This window comes from Triticum urartu, chromosome 1A (assembly GCF_056163025.1).
Source record: "Triticum urartu cultivar PI428250 chromosome 1A, HENAU_Tu73, whole genome shotgun sequence".
NCBI lineage: Eukaryota > Viridiplantae > Streptophyta > Magnoliopsida > Poales > Poaceae > Triticum > Triticum urartu.
The window spans coordinates 578426165-578451042 of record NC_141873.1 but is presented as its reverse complement, the minus strand read 5'-3'; the positions used below and the strand labels follow the sequence as shown (position 1 = coordinate 578451042).

General features: G+C 44.3%; 1 protein-coding gene and 1 pseudogene across 20 annotated transcripts; one reads left to right on the top strand and one right to left on the bottom strand.

The window, feature by feature from the left end:
- The first annotated feature begins 246 nt into the window (after positions 1-246).
- LOC125531633 (uncharacterized) lies at positions 247-9264 on the top strand. Of its 20 annotated transcripts, XM_087532936.1 has the most exons (13): positions 1762-1778; positions 3141-3248; positions 3524-5751; positions 5837-6016; positions 6130-6392; positions 6494-6605; positions 7521-7557; positions 7717-7786; positions 7966-8070; positions 8295-8445; positions 8536-8618; positions 8708-8801; positions 8884-9264. In XM_087532936.1, exons 5-13 carry the CDS (start codon positions 6365-6367, stop codon positions 8966-8968), a joined length of 765 nt encoding a protein of 254 aa, XP_087389062.1. In that variant the 5' UTR covers positions 1762-1778; positions 3141-3248; positions 3524-5751; positions 5837-6016; positions 6130-6364; the 3' UTR covers positions 8969-9264. The 20 variants fall into 20 exon arrangements, 3 of the variants coding, with proteins under 3 accessions (XP_087389053.1, XP_087389060.1, XP_087389062.1); XM_087532934.1 differs by having other exon boundaries at positions 1760-1778; positions 8295-8618; XR_015609936.1 differs by lacking the exons at positions 6494-6605; positions 7521-7557; positions 7717-7786; ... (3 more) ...; positions 8708-8801; positions 8884-9264 and adding an exon at positions 247-378 and having other exon boundaries at positions 490-1778; positions 3524-3563; positions 5609-5751; positions 6130-6365.
- Positions 9265-18034: 8770 nt separating this feature from the next.
- LOC147992984 (F-box protein At5g07610-like) lies at positions 18035-18939 on the bottom strand (annotated as a pseudogene).
- Positions 18940-24878: the final 5939 nt, after the last annotated feature.

Here is a 24878-nt window from a genome sequence, read left to right as displayed (position 1 = left end):
TGTTCGATCTTCCCCCACTCTTGACAGGTACTCAAATAAATTGATTGAAGCTGAAAGGAAAGATCATATATATATTTTGAGAAATGAAAGGAAAAATTGTTGGACTGAAAAAATGTACTCTTGACAGAAAATGCATGTGCATCTTGGGCCGAGAGAGATTCCTCTGTTATCATCAGGTCCATTTTGATGGTTATCTTTGGGCCTCCAATCCAAATACAGCACCTGTCACTCTCAAAAAAAAAGTAATCCAAAGACAGCAGCCTCCACCACCACCAGCTCGCTCTACTCTGTTCCCCGCACTCTTGGGTTCCAGCTCGCCTCCACCAGTGCCGCCGCCGCCGTCTTCTCATCCGTCGCCGCCGTTCCCGTCGCGGTCAGGTGTGAGGTTTGCTGCCCCCTTCTTCTTCTTCTTCTAATCTTCGTCCTGAGGAAGGGATCCGGGAGGAGCACATCTCAAATCCCTAAACGAGCTGCCTCTACCATTCGCAGCAGCAGCAGCAGCAGGCCGGGTACGGGATGGGGAAGAGGAAGAAGGGGGAGGAGGAGGAGCAGGCGGCGGAGAGGATCCCCAGCGACCTACTCCCGGAGGTCCTGGCGCGGGTGCCGTACCGGTCCCTCTGCCGCTTCAAGTGCGTGTCCACGGCCTGGCTGGCGCTCTGTTCCGATCCCGCCGTCCGCAGGAGGTCGCCGCAGACGCTCTCCGGCTTCTTCTGCTACCCGCATATCGACGGTGTCAGCGGCCGGCGCGACGAGGGCCTCAGCTTCCTCAACCTGTCCGGGAGGGGCCGGCCGCTGGTCGACCCCTCTCTCCCTTTCTTGGGGAACTACAAGAATGTCATTCTCCTAAACTGCTGCGCCGACATTCTCCTCTGCCAAGGCTGGAATAGAACCACGCAAGTTCCGGAATACTTCGTGTGCAACCCTGCGACCGACAAGATCTGGGCAGTGCTGCCTGCGCTTGATGTGCCAGAGCCTCAAGTTCCCTACATCTACATGGTGGGCCAACATGTAACCTGGAGCTGCAAGTTCTGTTTGTGTTTCAACCCCGCCGTTCCCTCTCGCTTCGTGGTTTTCGCGTTCGTTGAGAGAGGCCACACCATAGTGGCAGTAAGGGTCTACTCATCGGATACCGGAGAATGGACTTCCACAGAGAGCGGTGGCCATATCGTGGCATATGGTGGTGAACAACTATATGACTTTTTCAATGATACCCTGTATTTCAGAGCCTATGATCATGGAGATGGCAGGTTCTATCCCAGGGGGAGACTAATACCCTCAATATTTACAGTGAACACGGACGGGGATACTTGGAGGAGAATTCCAATGCCACCCGAAGTTCATTTTTCTTTCATTGGGCACTCTCAGGGACACTTATACGGTATGGGCATAGAGCATGTTAATGATTGCGTGCTATCGGTTTGGGCTCTCAAGGATTATCCCAGTGGAAAGTGGACCTTAAAACATACTGCCAGCATCTTGAAACTGCTAGGAAGGTCTTATCGTGAGCTCCGTGAACAATATATGGTGGCTGCGGTCCATCCAGAATGTAACCTGATCTTCCTTGTTGGTTGGATGAGATCGCAAGAGACACTTATGTCGTATGATATGGATAGTCAGAAACTGAACGTTATCTGCACTCTTGACGATTACCACATGTCAACGCTCCGACCTTACATTCCCTGCTTTGCGGAATGGCCGCCGTCAGATGCTCACTGAATCCGAGAGCAGCTTCACATTTGCTAAGTTGGCATGGCTCCTTCATGGAAACCTGTTGTTGGGTATGGTCCAGATCTTCTAGCTTTGGTCAGTGGCTTGGACAAGTCCTATGTCTGTTCTAATTTGGCTTTCTTATCAGTTGACGTCCATTTGAATGTGTTTTTGTGGCTTTGGAACAATGTTGGCTCGGCAGTGAGAACTTGTAAGCGACCCTTCAATGGGTTATTTCTAGTAATATGAATGAACTAAGCCACTTAATCTCCTTGCTCTACGTATTAATTGTTGTAGTCACTTGTTTGTTCCTGGTGCGGGGTAAAAACAATGGGGCATCACATATGTTCGAAATTATCTGCATTTTCATCTCATTCTGTCCGTTTATTTAGAGCAAATACCTTTAGTGTGCAACTTGTTATCCATCAAAGTTGCATATTGATGCCACCCTGTTTTGGTGCACTGGAAAGTGTTTTTATCTCATTTCTTATTTGAAATGCTTCTTTTTCCTCTAATATAATACCTTGGGGTCAACTTTTTTTGATTCCTGTGCATACTAATTGCTGCGGTCACTTGCTAGCTCTTCATTGGGTAAATGTGAGACAATGGGCATAATGTTTGGAATTATCTACATTTTCAGCTCTCTCTCTCTCTCTCTATTTATTTAGAGCAATACTTTTAGTGTGCAACTTGTTATCCATCAAACTTTTGATGCATTTGAAATTGTTATTCTCACTTTTCATTTGAAATGGGATCTCTTTTTGTAGTAATATAATACCTTGGGGTTGACTTTTTATTGGATTGTTGTATAGACAGGGAGGTTCCTCTAGTGAAATCCGCACACATGGTGTTCCATTGATGATGTCAAAAAATATGTTCCTTTAGTGACTTTGCTTATAGATTGCTAAAGTAAAGAAGAAATAATGAAGCCAAGTCAAATCTGGGCATGGCTAATAACTCATGCCATGTGGTACTTTGTGTTAGTTCAGTTTTGAGCTTTGCTCTTCGCTAGAAGCTGAACATGGTGTCATATTTTTTTTTGATTCAAATACCACATAAAAAACGCTACCATGGTCCTATTATTGTCACCTTTTTTAGGAGTTACCTTGGTCCTATTAATGCTGCTTATCAATTTAACGTGTTTTCTGTGGTGTTTTTCTTTTAAAGCTACTCAGAAATGAATCTGTTACAAGAAAAATGAAAACAGGAAACATGAGAACAATGTTCGTTCCATGTTAAAGCTTACAGTGAAAGATAGGCTGTGCAAGATCATGTTGAATAAGCAATCAGAAATTAGCAGCTACGAAAGAACTATTGTTTCTTGCCACATATTTGCTGTTCGATTTTCCTCCACTCATAGCCCTCACTTTCCCTGTGCTTTGACATCTATTCATTGACATTCTCACACCCTAATAACTCTACCACACCTGTAGGCCACATCAAAGGAGATAATGTCTTGATTCTTCCACTCTACCAACTTTGAGTGTGTTTTCATGCTCAGGATTTCAGAATGACAACAAATAGCTGGAATTTCCTGCCTGGTTAGTTGAGTGTCTAGAACACAATGTTCCTTGAGCAACTTGCACAGCTTTCCTTTATTGATTTGAGTGATGTGATGCATCCATCCCCTTGCTGCAAACATGGTACTATTTGAGAGAATTTAAGTCGGTAGCATGATAACTTCACTTGTTTGTTGGATGCTGAACTTGGCATAAATCCAGAAACGTGTCATGTGTGTACATTCTTTTAAACATAATGCCCATAGCAGTTAATTCGTCAATCGTAAATATTCTATTCTGATCTCTATCTTTGCCAGCGTGATGCACTTAAAAAGCAAAATTACTTCTGATGTCGAGGTGAGGTAATCTTTCACTTGTTCTACTCACAGTGCTGTGAGGTAAGTCGGTTACTTGCAGTTAAAACTTCACTTTACATCCAGATTTGTGTTTTTGAGTTTGGATCCAGTGACCATAGTTTTCTGTTCTCCTTTTCTGGCAACAACTGGGAGCTCTGAAAAAGTTGGACACCAACAGATAACATATAAATGAATTGGTCAATGGATGAAAATAAATTTCCAATTTAATCCTGAAGTTACATTATAGTTGTTCAGGTAATGTCATTTTAATTGTTTGAGCCTGAAGCTCATACACGAGCTTTAGCTTTGAGCTGACTTTCCCCTGTTATTCATCGATTATGATGTTCCCATCTCTGAATTTTAGGAGATAAGCAATGTCTTCTTTTGTTTTCCGTTGCCTAAGGCTGACCATGGGATATGTTCCGCACCATGGTGACTATTGCATCTCTAATAGTTTGCATTTCCAGTATGCTTATGACAAGCTTAATTTGAAAACAGAATCAAACAACATGTACACAAAATTACAAAAGACACCTCAAATAAAGCAAATAAAGTTGATGTACATTGACTACCAATAGTACAAAGCAGAACGCAAGGATTGTTACTTTAGAATTTCAAGAGAGATCAACCAATACAATAATAAGCATGCAGAATGCCACGATAACATTAAAAGGCATAATTTGTCTGATAACGGTGGCCACAATCTTCCATTTTGCAACATTCCTTCTCGCATTCTAGAAGTTGACTTCTGTCAATACTCAAGCTTTGATGTGGACTTCTTGTTACAGTGAGTAATCTCTACAAAGTGATTTGGCCTTAGTGGGAGCTGAACTGGGAAATGTACCTAACTGCATTTTAATCAGAGAATTGCTTGTCTGGCAAAACATCAGTTTTATAGAGGATGCGGACTACATAGTACCTGCATATTTGCTCTGCCATTGTGTATCCTCTTGACAGGAGTGGTATTGGAGCTAGCCTTTTGATATATAATAAAGCAAAAACAAGCATGTAGTAGATAAAGTTTTAAGAAGAATATTTTTTTACTGTTCTCGTATCCTCCCTAGCTGTATACTTTTGAGAAACGACAAATCTGATATTTTGTACATGTGCCTTTTCGAGAATGTTTTCTGACTTTGTAGAAACTTCGCTTTTCATAGGAGCATGTGCAATGAGGCGGCGAAAAATATGCAGTAGGGAGGAATATGCAGGCTTCTAGTACTAGGGCAGAGCATAAGCATAGCCTACGATTTCCCGTGTGAGAAAAGCTTGATCAGGTGGCTGATGAACCTGTCTCCTGAAATAGCTTCATCTAGCCTGATACAGCCCCAAACTTCTAATCTTAGACAGGGACAAGAATGGCATATAGATCATATATTTTAGCAGAGCTGCCCCCCACATCGTCCATCCCAATCATTATAAAATGCAAGGGAGAATGGTATATGATTCTCACTGTATATAGTGGGTTGGCACCCAGAAAAACCAGATGCAGACCTTTGCATCACTCTGGTATCGAATTACCACAATTTAATTGAGGTCAATTTATGCTTGTGTTATTTTAGCACCGTTAAATTTCCACCGTCGAGAAGGGATCAACTGGGTCCCATTTCTGAAAGCAATTAGGCATATGTACAAAGGTTCCAACCTTTGCTCCAAGCAAACCTAGAGTAGAAGTTGGTTATGAGAAAGCTCACCATAAATAAATATAAAAGATTGCCGTTGTCTTGTTTCAGCAAAAAATATTTCTATTGTCAAACAATGTAAGGTGACTGAGTTTCGCATTTGATGACAAAACACACTCAAGCTTTAGATTCATTCCAGCAAGATCTTTTAACCATTTGCGCCAGTGAAAGTAAGAAGAGAACCATATGATGTCTATAAGACTTGAAATACTCTGCTTTATATAAGCACTTATGTTGCTACAGAGTACTTAGGTCTCAGGAATATGTACCTTCATGAAGAGTGCACCACGTTTATGCTGCAAGCTGCCTTGCATTTCAGCCGATATGGTTCCCTAATCGATGCTGATTGGGTATCGGCTCTTGATAGGTACTCCTGGCAAAATAGTCACTCTTCCTTGGCTCTATATCCTGATTGTATCCTGAAACAAGTTGCGGTATACAATTCTTTCCGCACTGAAATTCCACCAGCAGAAATGGTTTCTGAAAGTCCATGGATTAGTGATACTTGAGGTAAGACTTCTGCGAGAAAGCTTCATCTCTAGGAAATAAAATTCGCGTGCGCTTTATATTCCTTGCCATTTTATTAACTTTGTAGCATGCAAGTCGTGCCAATTCGTGGGCAGAAGAAAGCAGTGGGCATTAATACTCCATGCAACAAGCAGGGAAATTCTTGGTTGGCTGTAAAATGGGATCAAAGGGAGAGGAAACAACATTTGATTATTTTTGTTCCCTCTCCACTGTCAAAGATGCATCTTATCAACCTTTGCATGAAATGGTAGGTCTCACCATCACCGTTTCTGTCTCAAGGCTGTAAGTATTGTGCCAGATGCTTCCTTATAGAGCAATATAGCCTTCAAAAAAAAAATTCTAATCCCAAGAGCTTTCCAGGTTCCAGATTCTCTTGTCATGACAGCTGCAGTGAGCACGGTGTGAAAAAACCGCACTGTCGTGTGATCAATGCAGATTCCAGGGATTGTTCGACATATATTCCCTTCTTCAGTGCTTCAGGCCTCCACTATAAATACAGCCAAATGGGGATGTGGACTTCATACACTTCCTTACGTCTAAGATCATACAAACTAAAGCATCACCTAGTGCTCTTGTTGCAGAGACAACAGAAGCCATGAGCTATTATGGAAGCAGCTCTTCTGGTAATTTTCATCTTCTCCGTAGATATGATCATGTTCAAAATCTCAAATGCTCCATGGATGCCAAAATATCAATGCTGAGATCGTCGCAAATGGTCATTCAGGTGGCAGGGGTGGCCGTCGAGTCGAGTATGGGAGGAGCTATGTGGTGAGGCCAAAGGGACGGCACCTAGCCACCATTGTGTGGCTCCATGGCCTAGGTGACAATGGTGCAAGGTATTACTTCTTTCTTTAACTCTGCCTGGTCAGGTGATGCCCCTCCAGGACTTAACATCCCACGCGTCTGGTTTTGATCATCGGATGGATCTAACACACTTCACTTGTCTTAACTGAATGCTAAACTTCCTAGCCAAATTTCAAAGATAAATAAATGATGGCACTTTCTCCATGCAACATGCATGCCATATGCTGTGTGAATGTAATACGGATGCAAGAAACCACACATGTCAACTAGAAAAGACATGAGTAGATGATCGCAGTGTCGATGCAGAACGCTTTATTCCCTTGCACCTTTTAGCCTGAAATGATCGATGAAGTGGCCTCCTTTTTGCATGCATATATTCCTAGTATTGCTTTACTCAAAGTTAAATAATTTCCTTGTCCTACATCACACCTAACGATCTTCTCAAGGACATCAATATGCCTCTCACTTTTCTTCATGCAGTAAGTGGAGAGGAATGTCAAATACTTCTTGATGTGGGCTAATGACATATAAATATTGCACAAGTGTAGGTAGCTCATGCAAGATACCTAACTCCTATCCCCTGTCTTGGCAAATCATGTAAATATGCCATGTATAATTTATCACAAGGAAGTGGATGGGAGTATCTTCGTCCTGTCGACCACTGCATTAGAGTCCTTAATGGCAAGCATTAGCTTGCTAACTAAGTAAGCGTTAAGATCACTAAAATAAAAGACAATAACACCTACAAGGATCTAGGTGTCTTTCTAACAAGTAGGACAATAACAAGACCCTGGCCGAAAAGGACTAACCTGGGTGGTAAGAGCGTAATTTTAGGCATTGTGTGGTTCACACAATCTGCTGCAGGAAGCTGGAATGGAATATCTTCTGCTGCAATTCTGTTCCTGATGCAGAGAGCTAACTTCTTTTGTCCATTCTGTCATTTTCAGCTGGTCCCAGCTCCTGGATGCTCTTCCCTTGCCCAATGTAAGCATCAATGTTTTGTACTTGGAGCACTCTTATTGCCCAACTTAAAACAGAATATTCTGTGGTTACAAAGTGCACTAATGTAACCTGTCGTGTTCAGAGATTAGTCCTGTTGCAACCAATTTTTTTTATTCACCTTGAGGCCACTTGCTCATGCAGATCAAGTGGATATGCCCCACCGCAGCAACCCGGCCCGTCGCGGCTTTTGGCGGCTTCCCCTGCACTGCATGTGAGTTTCTTCTTGCTTGGAACTTTGCTGCATGGTTTTGAGGCCCTGCTTTGTATGCGGGAACTTTTCATGAATGATATGGGAACTGAATCATGTTTCTATGAAATTCATGTGAAATTCTGTCAGAGCGGTGAATTTTGAAAACTTACTTAACACCAGTTTTTATTGAACTGAAACAGGGTTTGACGTTGATGACACTTCGGTCGATGGTCGCGACGACATCGAGGGGCTGGATGCTTCAGCTGCACACATAGCGAACCTACTGTCCTCCGAGCCTTCTGATGGTACTAGTTACTACTAACTTCAGGATCAAAATACTTCATCTTTAAGACAATATGCTAAGGTGTTATTTAAGTGCTAGGCCCAGTGTTCCTTTTCTATCTCTAAGAACACACACAAGAATCTCAAAGCATTGTGGTCGTGTTGGTTCGTTAGACTGGAACTGAACACATGTGTCAGAACTATGAAAGTATATGGCTAACTGATTGTTCGCAATTTGTGGATGCAGTGAAGCTTGGGATCGGCGGTTTCAGCATGGGTGCAGCAGCTGCCCTGCACTCGGCAGCATGCTACGCTCATGGCAAGTTCAGCAGCGGCACCCCCTACCCGATCACTCTCAGCGCAGTCGTCAGCTTGAGCGGCTGGCTCCCTTGCTCAAGGTCAGTCAGTCAGTCAGTCATCTGCCACAGAACCAGGCACTTTTTGCTCCTAATTCCTAAACAAACCCTGATGATCTTTCGTGAATTCAGGACACTGAGGGGCAAGATGGAGGGCTCACACATGGCAGCAAGAAGAGCCGCCTCCCTGCCCATCCTGCTCAGCCATGGCAGAGGTAACAAACAAACCTACAGGCTAGCTGCTGATTCAGAGCTGTATTACATGGTGTCACTGAATTATGTGTGATGACCTCTACTCGTGCAGCGGACGAGGTCGTGCCCTACAGGAACGGGGAGCGGTCGACCGAGTTCCTGCGGTCCTCGGGGTTCTCGTATCTGACTTTCAAGTCCTACAACGGGTACACATCTCACACCACGCCTGACAAAGCTCTTCCTCTGTTCTTCCTTCCTCAGAACATTAAACATGGTTTATTTACGCAGGTTGGGCCACTACACCATCCCCGAAGAGATGGACGACGTCTGCAGGTGGCTCAGCTCGCGGCTCAGCGTCGACCGATCTCGTTAAAGAGAACAGCGCTTCTGTCATTCTGCGTGTGCGCGCGACGCAGTGGCTTCCCTAGTAGCATATAGCAGAGTGTAAACTTACTATAGAGAGGTGAATGCTGGTTTGGTAGCTTGTGACAGCACCACATGCCCCTGATCTCTACAGGCTGCCACTGCTGCTCTAAGCAAGCAACCATGAGTGCTGTGTAGTAAACTGGTGAAGGTGTGAGAGCATATTTATCAGAATTATGTAATGTAACCAGTGCTTGTTTTGTAATGCAAAAATAACCATCTATACAGATCATACTATTCATGCTACCAGTGTTCTCATCAACCGCGGACTTTTGGGTTTCAAAGACTTTGTCACAATCTTCCTAGAATATCAGAGAAAAACCTTTGTAAGAAGGAACTGAAGCACCCCTTTCCAGGCAGTATATGGTATGTTCTCAAGTGTACCACTTTGATCAGATCTAGGTCAACTGAAGCATCTGAGGCGAACTTTGCGACGCCGAGGATGTCCGGAGGATCATGGAGTTGTCGCCGTGCTTGCTTCGAGTAATCATTACAAGGAACATACAGGAATCTGGCTGTGCTTACAGTGGGATATCTGAACAGGAGGAGAGCAGAATGGCAATTGTCTTGAGAATGAAAACTAAGTAAGGTGACTGGCATCATGCTCTGGTGTGCCTGAAGCCTACTGTCATCACTGCACAAAAGGAGCAGATCACCAGGGTTACCAACTCTGAACTTTGATTTCTCTTGGCGAACTGCACAGATAAGCGGATGCGCAAACTCACCTCGAATCTTGGCCGTTAGCACCAGTCGTCCATAGATTGTGCGGGCTGGCTGCTCCAGCCAATATGCAATGCTGCTGTTGCTGCTAGTATCAAACTGCCCTTCGTCAGTTATGTTGCCTACGCTAGTATCAAACTGTTGATTGTGTTTGACTCACCTGCTTTGCACACGCAGAACAATGGAAATCACAAGTGCGCGGTCAATTATGCAAGAAAATGCACATGGAAGTACTCAGTCCCTTTGGCTCCCTGGGATTATCACACCCTTGTCACTTGCAACATGAGGTGCACGGTGCACCCGACCTCGTGCTTTAGGAAGAAGAAGAAGAGTCAGCTAGCCTCAGTCAGGATCAGAGAAAGAAGAAACATGCCTAGCTTTGAGATGAAGAAAGAGCGTGCGTGTGGAAGAGAAGGCACCTTCACACAGTAACAGCTCCGGTTTTCGCATCTGCAATGGCATCGCTTGGGTTTCGTCTCAGTGCTTGATGGTGGTGTGGTTTGTCCTGGAGATTTTTTACGGTGCATCATACTACTTCTAGGACCAGGTAGTATTAAACCATCTCAGCCGTTGACTAGAAGGATAGTTTTGTCATTTTAGTTTGATTAATTTGTAGAATCCTTCACCATGATCACCCTCGTTTGGCCTCGTCGTTGCCGTCGTCAGTCATCGGCGGCGTCCATTCATACAATACGATCTGTCCACCACGAGCTGCCTCAGCGCTCGCTCATCATGAACCGCTGTCATAAATGTTCATCTGTCCTATCGGTTTGTCCATCGGCGAAATTCATCGACGCTGTGTGCGCGCGTTGTTGTGCAGCCGCCGGCTGGCGTACGTAACTATCGTATACATATGCGTGATCGTCGGAAATAAATCGGCTTCTCACGTACGTAGTGCATCTGGCGTTCTGGACATAATCGATCGATCTGGGAGGCTGGCGTGTCTAGCTTTGTATCTGGGGATTTCCTCGGCACACCGGCCAGCGAGGATCGAAAGACTACGTACGATCAGTTTCTTCGTTGCATCTTCTTTCAACAGTACTCAACCGATGGAACCTGCGCCAACAGTCCCGGAATGGATGGACTGCTTCCGGTTAGAGCCGGAGAAGAAAACACTAACGCGCTTCTGATTTTGCCTACATAGTTTTAGATCATTTGGTATCTGTTTTGTGTGTTCCAGTTTTACCCCTTACACAAAAAATACTACCGATCTCGTCGAGTAGTATTGGTTAATCTAGTCCATTAATTGCCTGAGAATGGACGGCTAGTATTATTTTGATGTACCCTAAAAGGTCCAGAGTTGGACGCACCAGCTGCTTTGTAAATGCAGAGCAACGGAGAAATTTAAATTACACGAGTTTGGTCGATCATGCACGCAGACACACATGAAAGAGGAGAAAGTGGATTACTCGTCCTGCTCCCTGGTCCCAAAGGGATTGCGGTAATAATTGACGAAATCCATCTCGACTGTCGATGGGGAGGTATCTCTGCAATGCAGAAGGTGAGAGTATGAGACAATGGTTCAAGCAAATGATGTTCTGAAGTATTACACTTCAAGTTTCATGCACAGCTATAAATATCAAAGGCAGGCCAAACCAAGAATCTCATCCGGTTTGTAGAAGCAGCTGAATAGTGAACAACAGGGATCAGGGAGATAAACTAATTCAGGTATTCAATGCAGATAAACTAACAATAAGATTTTGCTTAGAAAACAAAACTAGTAGAAATCTATAATAAGGGAAAACAAAACTAGTAGAAACCTATGATAAGGGAAAACAAAACTAGTAGAAAACAGGACTTTGGTCACAGCTCAATATACACATTAGTCCCGGTTGCATTACGAACCGGGACTAATGTGAGCATTAGTCCCGGTTCGAGCGGCTAAAGGCATTTGTCCCGGTTCAAATGAGACCTTTAGTCCCGGTTTGAGATACGAACCGGGACTAAAGGGCAAGATATGAACCGGGACTAAAGGGTGCGATGCCCTTTAGTCCCGGTTCGTATCTCAAACCGAGACTAAATATTAGACCTTTAGTCCCGGTTTAAAAAAAAAGAAAATGATAAAAACTTCAAAAAATAAAATCCTTCGAGATGTAGTTATATTACTACATCTACTAGTTAGGAAAATTTAAAAACTTAAATTTGGACATGTTTTGCAAAAAAATGTTATGAAAAAGTAAAACAGCTATAACTTTTGCATACGATGTCGGAAAAAAATGTATAATATATCAAAATTATCAGCACGAAAATCCGCATCCAATTTTGACGGCCATAGGCCGTTTTGCAAATTTTTAGAATCCTCAAATTCTAAAAGGAAAAAAAGTTATGCTCAATTTTTTTGAATTTTGGTTAAATCTGGTCAAACTACTTATTCAAGAAGTATTAGTGTTACTAAATAATTATTTAAGAATATTAGCGTTACTAAATAATTATTTTAGTTTTTTGAATTTTGGTCAAACTGTGGTCAAACTACTTATTCAAGAAATATTAGTGTTATTAAATAATAATTATTTTTTAGAATAATAGTTCCAAACTCAAACAGTGAAACGTGTGACTTCATGCTCAAGTTAAACTCCTAAGGGTTAATAGGATTGACATGTTATTATTGTTAGGAAAAACAACAAGTGCAGACTTGGAAACTAGGGGAATAGAACTCGGAAGTTAAGCGTGCTCAGGCTGGAGTAGTGATAGGATGGGTGACCGGCCGGGAAGTTAGATGATTTGGAATGATGAGGGATGATTAGAGAATAGAGATTATAAATTAAATTGAGCAGTGATGAGGGGTGATTAGAGATTAAATTGTAAAATAATTCAAAAATTTAGTGATAGCATGGGTGACCGGCCGGAAAGTTAGACGACTTTGAATGATGATGGGTGATTAGAGACTAGAGATTATAAATTAAATTAAGGAGTGATGATGGGTGATTAGAGATTAAATTGTAAAATAATTCAAAAATTTGAAAATCAGGATTTTTTTAAAAAAATTGCAAATTTTTTTCGTAAAATTTTCTTTAGTCCCAGTTGGTGTTACCAACCGGGACTAAAGGTGGAGCTCCAGACAGCGGCCACGTGGAGGGTTTTTAGTCCCGGTTCCTAGTGAGAAGACATGAATTCTGTTTAGCGCTTGAGCTAGAGAAATTGCAAGCCAACAACAAAAGCAGCACACATATCTACTAGCCTAGAACTTGACAAATCGGGTCCTTGTAGATTTGTTGTCATGGCAAAGGAGAATCTACTAAAGATTGTTAGGCACAAATAATGTAAGTGATTTTCTTTTCCATCTGTAGATTGTTGTTTGGGTAGCAAGTTACTTCTCCACTAGTAGAACTAGGTACAAAAGCGAATGTGCAACGTCAAGGTATAGGGATGTTGGGGAGGCTTTATGTGGAGAAGCCCGGAAAATCAGTTGAGGCACAAGGTGAAGCCGACGGTAGCAGGGTGGAGGCGGCCTGCGGCAACTTTTCTCATGCGTGTGGGGTGATGTCTTGCGCAGCCAAGAAGACATAATGAAGGAGGGGATGGTAGGTCGGGTAGTCCAAGGGCATCGGCGGTGGGAAGCTAGGATGGCGGCAAAGAGAATCGAGGCCATGGAGCACCACCATGGCCAGATCCTCCACCCTCGTTCATGGTGGTACTTACTCCTCTCGGCGAGGTTGTCTGACATGTTCATCGGCCCTGTTTGGATCCATAGGTTAGAGATAGTTTAGGTTAGATTGGAATCAACTAAACCAAAAATATCCAAACAGGAAGGTTAGTTTGGGTTAGATGCATCTAACTCATTCAAAAAATCTAACCCACGCAAGAGGTGCTTATTTGGGTTGGTTCTTCTTGGAACCACTAAAAAACACTTTTTTCTTTTGCTCTCGCGGCAGCAGATCCCTCGCCATTTCTTCGAAGCTTCTCGTCCTCTCCCTCCCTCTCTCTCGCACCGTCCGTGAAGGCGCCTCGCCGTATCCGCGCTCCATCTAATTCTGTCATCCAAAAACCTCTTTAACTAGAGTTAGTTCAGGGTTAAAATCTAACTCTAACCTCTAACAAAGTTAGAGTATCCAAACAGGGCCATCATCTTCTGCGTGGTTGCCTTGAGAGTGACTACCTCGACATGTCTGGTGTCGGCAACGATGACGATGGTGACGCACATGAGCAAGCGGCATCATCCCAATATTTTTCAACACGGTACTGACCTTCCAAATATTTTTCTTTTTCAGTTAGAGGAGACGATGAAGCTAGAGGAGAATTTGGCAGATTCAAGACAACACGGTACTGACCTTCCAAATATTTCTTTTTCAGTTGCGCTTTTTTTGGAGTGGTATTTTAATCCCATTTTGACCCAATATCGGGTCTTCCAACTTTCCAAGCAGGAACATTGCTTCACATATTTCACACCCACGGAAAATGGTTCTAATGGAATAAATTGCACGCTCATTCTAAAAACCCTATATGAAAAAGAAAGATACATCTCTCTATTTGGTTTGTAGACCAAATCCAATCGATTCGTCGTCTTCCTGATGCCACACCCCCCCCCCCCCCCCCCCCCCCCCAACACACACACACATGACACTTCTTGTTTGGGTACGTAGAACTAGGTAGAAAAGCGAATGTACTTAAGACCTGAAGTAATTCGTCTCCTTTTTCTTACTTCTCATTTACGACAATTGCTAGCCTACACTTTTTTTACATCAGCAATTGGCCTATATGGTGCGACGAGTTAACTCACTCTGCTAATATAATTCTATTATTTTTATTAAGATAAAAAATTGTCAATGGTAATGTAGATCTTCATCTTTTGTCCGAGACCGAGAGCATCGGAGCCGTTGAAAGACTGGACCGTTTAGTGTCGACTTCCAGATCACAGTCTATCTTCAGAGTGAGATTTTCGGGCGCACCCCAAGAGACCACCAGCCGGAAGGTAGGCGATATCCGCCGCCACCAAGCACGCATGCGTTTCTGCTCTGGTTGTATCCCCCGATGCTCGGAGCGGGAAGGATTCAGTCAGACTCGTCGTGCAGCACCAGCAAAGGAAGCATGCTCCCCGTCCTGTGCATGCCTCGCCATCGGTTCAGCTAGAAGAGCAGAAGCAGATCTTGTAGGCATCTCCTGTTTGATGCTTGAACCCTTGCATTGTGGAGTAGTTCGCAGGTAGTAAAAATAATGTCAGAAGTAAATAAAAGTTCGTAGGTAGAAGAATCGACGACAATGCTGTTTGCGTCTGAGCAACATATTGTGTGTGTTGGATTCCTTCTGTATTTCCTAGCTGGTGGTTTTCTGCTCGAGTAAATAAATACCTTGGAAATGGCATCGTCAGTTCAGCTTCGTGCTATAACTGAAGGCTGTCCAACTGAACTGTTTCAGTCTGCAAAAAAACTGAGCGCTTACTGAATCAGTTGGTGCGTAGGTATGTGCAGGTCTGTGAGAGTGGTGCTGCTATCACGTCTATAAGACTCAGGGTCCTGTGCCACGAATAATCTGGCAACCCAATCGATCAGTTTGACATGGGCAACTTGTTTTGCCTCCTTCAGACCACAGCTTGTAGGCGATTCTCAAGTGCAGAGAAAGTAGACTACACCTTGAAGTGTTATTATCTCATTTATTATGCACGGTTGCAAACCGTAATCATGCCAGTCATACTGAGCTCAGGGCCATGTCGGTGCACTTTCCGATTATGGGAACCGCTATAGGCATGGCCACCATGAATAAGGGCGCAATATGCATTTTACTCTAGAATATAGTTCTGACATTTTTCAAGGGATTTTTTTTTTATCTTGAACATGACTGAAGGAAAGCTTCAGGCTTCCTGCGCCTCTGCTTTGCCCTCACCGTAGTCGGCCGCTACCAGCAGGCGGGACAAAGGTCAACCAGCCAGGAGATTGGCAATGCTCCCAGCGCCAGGAGCCAATGAAGACGATGTCAAGGCCAAAGAAGAATTAATGTTGAGGGCGAGTCGACGAGCACGCCCCTCTCCAATGGGCACAGGCAGCTAACAACCCGCACCAACGGACTGAGTAACATCTTCTATTAGTCAGACCCACATTTGACTCTGCTTTAGCAAATTAGCAGTCTGAATGAGCTTGCGCAATTTTGTTATGCGCTATGTATGTAACATTCTGAATTGTGCGTGGAGTTCTTAAATATGCAAACTGGACTCTGTTCAAACTGCTACACGACAGTAAAATCTTAGGATTTTTAGAAAATGAATCAGCCTCTTAAGGGACATAACAAAGATACTGGCATACTGCTATGTGGAAGGGTTTCAAGAGTTGCATCCCTATGGTCATTTCTTCCTCACGCTGCTCTATTGGCAGTGGCAGGCATGTTTCTTTCTGGCACGACCACTGGTTGGTAGCTGGTAGATTGAGGCAGATCTTCCCAGTTCTGTTCTCCTTCGCTCGCAATCAGGATTGCTCTGTTCAATCTCAGTTTACAGAAGGGGGCTGGAGTGTGCAGCTGCACCCAAACCTCTCACAGACAGGCACCCAAGAACTGCAACTGCTAAACCAGCTCGTCGTGGATATCGCCCCCGACAGTTCAAGCCTGGATGCACGGGTCCCCTCGCTTGAAGGCAACAGCTTAAGTATGCGCTACTTCTACAAGTTGCTCACCTTCCGAGGAGTTCTTTGGGCTCCTGTATCATGGATATGGGACTCTATTATTCCTATCAAGTACAGAGTCTTCTTGTGGCTCGTTTTCTGGGGACGCCTGAACACAAAGGATAATATGGTTCGGAAGGGCTGGTCGGTGGTTGCCCCGAATGCTGGATGTGACGTTTGTCCGGCTCTGGAAACAGCTGACCACCTGGTTCTTCGTTGCCGTCCGGTTAATGCTCTCTGGAACAGACTCTTGCTGGCTCCGTTGGCACGCGACTCACCTAACATTCAGCACTTTGTTTGTCAGGCGATGAACCACCTTCAGTTCAAGGCCAAATGGAATGTTGCTTTTGCGGCTTGTGCTATCACACTCTGGGAGGCTAGAAATGATCGAGTTTTCAATGCTAAGTGCTGGTCAGAGTCATATATCAGGTTTCATTCAGCCAATCTGATTCGCCTCTCGAGTAACAGAGCCACAAAGCAGCAAGACAAGGACGATTAGCAGACATGGGTTACCATGCTTAATGGCTAGATTTTGACCTTTTCCACTCCTCTCCTCTTTTCTTTTCTCATTTCCTTCCCAGGCTGCTTCTGGCCTTGCACCTGGGTGAACTTCACAAGTTATGTAACTGCACTTTCTTCAGGCTTATGCCTCTTTTGAAATATAAGGTCGGCCATGTGCCACCTTTTTATTTTCAAAAAGAAAATGAATCAGCCAGGCATCAACTTGAATTCAAGACAGGACACATTGGTCATGGACCGCTTAGTCAGAACAAAAACAAACATAACACACTATGGGTTGCACGAGCGATAGAAATGAACGGTGAACCTGCATGACATCGCATGACAAGTCCTAAGTCCTAACTAAAAACATGCCATGACATGAGGGTGTGTTGTTCTCTCTCCCTAGAAAAGTTATAATTCCTTTAATCGGTCTAGCACATATTATTGGGAAGCACCAGGCATGCAGATTTCACTAAAGGAACCTCCCTGCTTGTATGTACAAGATACAACAACTAGAGAAGCTAGCCCTAACATATAATTATGTTACTGCAAAAAAGAGATAACCCTTTCAAATAACAGATGAGATAATAACACTTCAGAGTGCATAAAAAACAAGACACTTTCAATATTTAACTTTATTGGGATAACAAGTTACACACCAAAGGTACTTAGCTTACTGTAAATAAATGGACTTGACTCATTCATTTTACTAGGCATAACCTATTGAAGGGTAGCTTGCAAGTTCTCACTGACTAGCCAACAAAACAATGTTTAAACTTTAAAGCCACAAAAACAAATGATCCTGGACGCAACTGATAAGAAAACCAAACTCGAGTAGATATATGACTTGTTGAAGCCACTGCCCAAAACAAGAAGATCTGGAACATAGCAAACAACCGATTTTCATGAAGGAGTCATGCCAACTAACCAAATGTGAAACTGCTCTGAACTTCAGGGAGCATTTGACGGCGGCCATTCCATAAAGCAAGGAATGTAAGGTCGAAAATTTAGTATCTCATAATCTTCAACACTGCAGATAACATGCAACTTCTGGGTATCCATATCATACGACATAAGTGTCTGTTCCGGTTCCATCCCACCACTAAGAAAAATCAGGTTACGTTCTGGATGGAGTGCAACAATGACGTAGTACTCTTCGTTCTCTAGACAAGGCCTTCCTAGCAGCTCCTGCACACTAGTCGTCTGCTTTAAGGTCCATTGTCCACTAGCATAATCCTTGAGAATCCAAACTGATATCTGGTAACCACCTCCATCTTCCATCTCAATACCATGCAAGCATCCTTGAGAGAACCCAATTAAAGTAAATTCAACTATGGGCGGCTGGAGAGTTGTCCTCCAAGTATTCCCGCTCGTGTCCACCATAACTACCATATTTATTGATTTACCATTCGAGTCAAATGTCTCCACACGAGAATCATAGGCAACGGAATGCAGAGTACCATTTAAGAAGAAGTACCCTGGTTCATAGTTATACAATAGAATTCGGTGACCCCATCGGCTCGACATGGAAGTCCATTCTCCGGTATCCGATGAGTAGACCTCCATCAGGATAGTGTTGCTACCATTATGGATGATGACAAACACCGCGAAGTGACAGGGGACAACCGGGTCGAAACACAAGCAGATGGTGTGGTACAAATGAGGACGTGGTGTCCCATGTCTATCAGGTACGGGTAGCACAGCCCAGATCTCCTTGGTCACAGGGTTGCACACAATGTATTCCGCAACTTCCGATCGCATGCCATGGCAGAGAAGTATTCCGCCGCAACAGTTTAGGAGCTTAACGTTCTTGATGCCGTGGAGGAAAGGGAGAGATGGGTCGACCAGCGGCCGGCCTCTCCCGGAAAGGTTGATGAAACGGTTGCTGCCGCTGCGGGAGAGGCCAAAGAAACCGGAGAGCGTCTGCGGCGATCTCCGACGGACGGCGGGGTCGGAACACATCGCGAGCCACGCTGCCGACACGCACTTTGAGCGGCACAGAGACTGGTACGGCAGCCGCGACAGGATCTCTCGAAGGAGGTCGTTGGGGAGGCCCTCTATCCCCTGCTGCTGCTCGTCCTCCTCCTTCTTCCTCCTTTTCTCCATCCCGTGTACCCGGGCTGCTGCTGCTGAGTGGTAGAGGCAGTTCGTTTAGGGTTGAGAATTGAGATGCGCTCCTCCCGGATGCATATATGTCTCTCTTTCAATATTAGAAGGAAGAGGAGGGCAGCAGACCTGAAGCTCGGCGATGAACGAGATGGCGGCGACCGCAGCGATCGATCTGAAGCCGGACGGCGCGGGGAATTTGGATCGGAGACGGCACGGAGTACAGCCAGCTTTGATTTTATTTTCTGAGGCAAACGGCCAGTTTTGATAAGAAATAATTAACCAAATAGTCGTCTGGATAGGCATCACAGGCCCATTTTTTTTTGAGGCAAACAGGCCCATTTTCTTAACCCAAAACAATCCGATGATGCCTCTCCCAGCCCACTATCCGATATCCATATGCACAGGCCCAATTTATTTTATCATCTAGACGTATGAGAGCAACTAGTTAACGAGCGCTCCTTCGGGAGCCTCGTAACGATCAGTGCCACTTGGCGCACTCTCAGCCATTTACCACGTGTCGCGCTCTGGACGCTCCCTCCGGATTTTTTTTGCACGTGTTTTCGGCTTTTTATGGGTTTTTTCGACGTTTTGGTTTTCCCCCGGTCTTTCTTAGCTTTTCGATAAAAAAAAATTTCGGAAATTTTTTTTGCGCGAAAATAACCTGTTTTCTTTTTTTTTCTTTCACGAAAGTTATGGTTTTTCTTCCGCGAGAGGCACGGTTGTGCTTTAGAGAGAGTCACGGCCGTGCCTTTCGGAAACGAAAAAACGCGTTTTTGTTTTTTTTCTTTCATGAGAGTCACGGTTTTGCTTCCGCGAGAGGAACGGTTGTGCTTTCGCAAGAGTCACGGCCGTGCCTCTCGGGAAGGAAAAAACAAAACGCGTTTTCTGTTTTTTTTCTTTTGCGAGAGTCACGGTTTTTTGCTTCCGCGAGAGGCACGGTTGTGCTTTCGCGAGAGTCACGGCCGTGCCTCTTGAAAAGGGAAAAAATACGCGTTTTCTGTTTTTTTTTTCTTTCGCGAGAGGCACGGTTGTGCTTTCGCGAGAGTCACGGTTGTGCTTTCACGAGAGGCACGGTTGTGCTTTCGCGAGAGTCACGGCCGTGCCTCTTGAAAAGGGAAAAAATACGCGTTTTCTGTTTTTTTTCTTTCGCGAGAGGCATGGTTGTGCTTTCGCGAGAGTCACGGCCGTGCCTCTCGGAAACGAAAAAAATGCGTTTTCTGTTTTCTTCCTTCCACGAGAGTCACGATTTTGTTTCCACGAGAGACACGGTTGTGATTTCGCGAGAGGCACGGGCGTGCCTCTTTCGAAAACGGAAAAAAACCGTGCTCTCGGTTTTTTTCGTCCGGTTTTTTTCGTGAAAAAAAGTTCATCAAAACCTATCAATATGGGATCTAGTTTTGAAGATCTCGACGCAAGGAATGCAACGGTGAAAACGGTTCAAGATTTGGAGCACGGTTTAAGAGATAAAACGTTTTCAATAAACGGATCTACGGAAAAAGGGAAAACTCCAAGGTTGCGACAACTGGCGCGCTGCATGTGCGCCACTTGTAGCGATCTGGGAAAGTGGTGTGTTCTTTGCAACAAGTACTCCTTAATTAGTAATTTCGACGTATATATACTTTTTGTTTGCAGACTAAAAAATACTTTATTTTTGCTAAAAAAAAAGTATATCGACTTTTCCCTCTAGCTCGGGTTTCTATTCATCTCCACGGCAATACACTGACATTGAGAAATTCTTCCCTGCTCCCCCAATATCCCGACGATGAAGCCTAGGACCGATTCAGGAGCAGTCATGGATCTCTCTGCCCTGTCGTGGCTTAACTGTTTGGAAGTTTTCGAGAGAACTAGGGTTGGTGCACGGTTTGTCTTCTACTCTGGCTTAAGATTTCCAGTTTGATCATGGACCATCGAGCGTCAGGGTGAGGGACCGACTCATGCGAGGTGGAGGCCGTGATGAAAGAATCAGTTTACACGAGAAGGATCTTGATAACGGAGTTTTTTTTAGTAAAAGGAGATGTCACCACCAACGGCAACCCGCTGGATGGCAATAGCACGGGTACACATAAACAAGCCTTAAAAGTATTGGTCTTACAGGAATATGTGATCGGTGGGATCTTGCACAGGATGTCAAGATTCACCCGCTAGACAACAACCTTCATTTAATGCAATTCTTCTGCCTAGCGGATTGGGAGAGGGTTATGGAAGGTGGACCATGGTCCTTCCGGGGCGATGCTGTTGTGCTAGCATTGTATGCAGGCCCACAAAATCATCATCCATCTTGCTGGAAATTATAAAAATATGTCTTAGAAATATGCCTTAGAAGCCATAATAAAGACGTTATTATTCTATATTCACCTTCATGTTGGCAAACATAGTAGAAAACAAAATTTCTTCCTAAGAAATCAAAAACCAAGATCATCTATGAAGGTGGAGGAGATTAGATCTAGATCGCCACTACTGGAAAAAGGCTTATAGCACTAGTAGAAAAAGGGTCAAACGTGAAGCACATTAGTGCCGGTTTGAATTTGAGCCATCATTAATGTGTGCATTAGTGCCGGTTCCAATGGCTAGCAGGCCGCTCTCATTAGTACCGGTTCGTGGCGAACCTTTAGCACCGGTTCGTGCCACGAACCGGAACTAAAGTGAGTGGTGGCAGGATGTTGTCAGTCCGGGCCCCTCCAGCATCACGAACCGGTACTAAAGGTCATCCTACATAGACCCTTCGTCCACCCGAGCTCGCTCTGTTCTTCCCCTTTCCCCTCTCCTCTCTGTTCTTTTCCCTCTTCCTCTCAAGCTCATCACACATTTTGCCCAAAATTTGTCAAGATTTGAAGGCCCCCATCCATTCAAATGATCACAAAGGTTAGCAACTTTGTCCTTTCATCTCACATTGCTAGATTAGCTCATGCAATGCTTTATATAGTGATTGATTTTTGAGTTTAGTAATTTGGGAGGAATTATATATATGTGCTAGTATTTGATTTATATGCAATTTGAGGTCAAAAATAACACTTAGTTTGCATATGTAGGTGTGGTTTACTTAGTACCTTCTAAATCTCCGTCATAACCACCGTCGATCGCTCGCAACGTCCCATCACCGGCACCACCTTATGGTGAGCCTCTTGTTCATGAAGTTTTATATAAAAATTTGATGTTTGTGTGATTTCGATATATAGTTACTCGTATAATTATCTTACCCATACGTTGTTTGTTATACATAGTGCCATGGTTTTGATATCCGTCCCCGTCGGCCCTCGTCCGGGTTATGATTTAGATGTGGTATATTCTCTTTTAAAACTATTCATTGCATTTCATGTTTATGATAAATTATGCCCATCAAGTTGACATAGATATTTGTATGTAGGAGGTAGTTGAACCGAAAATTCCAACCGACCCTATTGTCGAGAGGTTAAATTTAGTTGAAAGAGAAAACGAGGATTTGAAGGAAAAATTGAAAAGAATTGAGGGGGAGAAGATGGAATTGGAGTTGCATGTTGCCGATGTCGTCGATGATCACAAGATTAAGATGGAGAAAATGCGCTTGAAGATTAGAAAAATTAGAAAATATGCCATTCATAGTGAGGCTTGGTATCATTATGCTGTTGGATCAATTGTTACCTTAGTTGCGATCTTGATCGCATTTGTTGTTGCATTTAAATTTTTTAGCTAGAGAGTTATTTGTTTGTTGCATTTAAGTGTTGTATGATCTTTATGTATGAACTTTATGTATTGTATTAATTTGGGGTTTTCGGTGCTGTGTATTGAAGATGAGCCGGCAATGGATGTACGATGACCGATGCTGTCCCGAGTTCATTAATGTTGTGCGTACTTTTCTGCTTGCGGCTGAGGCAAACAAGCGGGCGGATGGTTTTATGCCTTGTCCATGTGCTGTCTGTAAGAATGGTCACAATTACTCTACGTCAAGAACCATTCACGTCCACCTGTTTGAGTCCGGTTTCATGCCCCACTATAATGTTTGGACCAAGCATGGAGAAAGAGGGGTTATGATGGAAGACAATGAAGAAGAAGAGGACGACGACAGCTATCCTGGCCATGGGTTCCCTAAATACGATGATACAACAATGAGGGAAGAAGCTGAGCCGGTAATGCGGGAAGAAGCTGAGCTGGCAATGCGGGAAGAAGCTGAAGAAGAGGCATCGGATGAGCCCGTTGATGATCTAGGTCGGGCCATTGCCGATGCAAAGAGAAACTGCGCAAGTGATTTGGAGAAGAAGAAGTTGCAGCGCATGTTAGAGGATCACAAAGAATTGTTGTACCCGAATTGCGTAGGTGACAAGAAAAAGCTGGGCACCACACTGGAATTGGTACAATGGAAGGCAGAGAATGGTGTATCTGACAAGGGATTTGGAAAGTTGCTGGTAATGATAAAGAATATGCTTCCAAAGGACAACGAATTGCCCAAGAGTACGTACGAAGCAAAGAAGGTTGTCTGCCCTCTAGGGTTAGAGGTGCAGAAGATACATGCATGCCCTAATGATTGCATCCTCTACCGCGGTGAGTACGAGGATTTGAACGCTTGCCCAGTATGCGGTGCATTGCGCTATAAGATCAGCTGCGATGACCCTGGTGATGTCGAGGGCGAGCGCCCCAGGAAGAAGATTCCTGCCAAGGTGATGTGGTATGCTCCTATAATACCACGGTTGAAACGTTTGTTCCAAAACAAAGAGCATGCCAAGGCGATGCGATGGCACAGAGAAGACCGTAAGAAAGACGGAAAGTTGAGAGTACCCGCTGACGGGTCGCAGTGGAGAAAAATCGAAAGAAAGTACGGGAAGGAGTTTGCAGATGACGCAAGGAACGTATGGTTTGGTCTAAGCGCAGATGGCATTAATCCTTTTGGGGAGCAGAGCAGCAACCATAGCACCTGGCCTGTGACTCTATGTTTGTATAACCTTCCTCCTTGGTTGTGCATGAAGCGGAAGTTCATTATGATGCCAGTGCTCATCCAAGGCCCTAAGCAACCCGGCAACGACATTTATGTGTACCTAAGGCCATTAGTTGAAGAACTCTTACAACTGTGGAATGGAACAGGTTTACGTGCGTGGGATGAGCACATGGGGGAAGAATTTGACCTAAAGGCGTTGCTGTTCGTGACCATCAATGATTGGCCTGCTCTCAGTAACCTTTCAGGACAGACAAACAAGGGATACCGCGCATGCACGCACTGTTTGGACGATACCGACAGTATATATTTGGCTAATTGTAAGAAGAATGTATACCTGGGACATCGTCGATTTCTTCCGAGCAGGCATCCCGTAGGAAAGAAAGGCAAGCATTTCAAAGGTGAGGCGGATCACCGGACGAAGCCTCGCCACCGTACTGGTGTTGATGTACATGATATGGTCAAGGATTTGAAGGTGGTCTTTGGAAAGGGTCTTGGTGGACAACCTATTCCGAATGACGCTGACGGATGCGCACCCATGTGGAAGAAGAAATCTATATTTTGGGACCTGCCCTATTGGAAAGACCTAGAGGCCGCTGCGCAATCGACGTGATGCACCTGACGAAGAATCTTTGTGTGACCCTGCTTGGCTTCTTGGGCGTGTATGGGAAGACAAAAGATACACCTGAGGCATGGGAGGACCAGCAACGTATGCACGGAAAAGACAGCATACATCAGGGTCATGCAAGCTACGCTCTTACCAAAGAAGAGAAGGAAATCTTCTTTGAATGCCTGCTCAGTATTAAGGTACCGTCTAGCTTCTCGTCGAATATAAAGGGAATAATAAACATGGTAGAGAAAAAGTTCCAAAACCTAAAGTCTCGTGATTGCCACGTGATTATGACACAACTGCTTCCGGTTGCATTGAGGGGGCTTCTCCCGGAAAATGTTCGATTAGCCATTGTGAAGCTATGTGCATTCCTCAATGCAATCTCTCAGAAGGTAATCGATCCAGAAATCATACCAAGGTTAGAGAATGA

Excerpts from the sequence above, each read along its gene's own strand:
- LOC125531633 (XM_087532927.1), top strand. The coding sequence starts at position 517 with ATGGGGAAGAGGAAGAAGGGGGAGGAGGAGGAGCAGGCGGCGGAGAGG.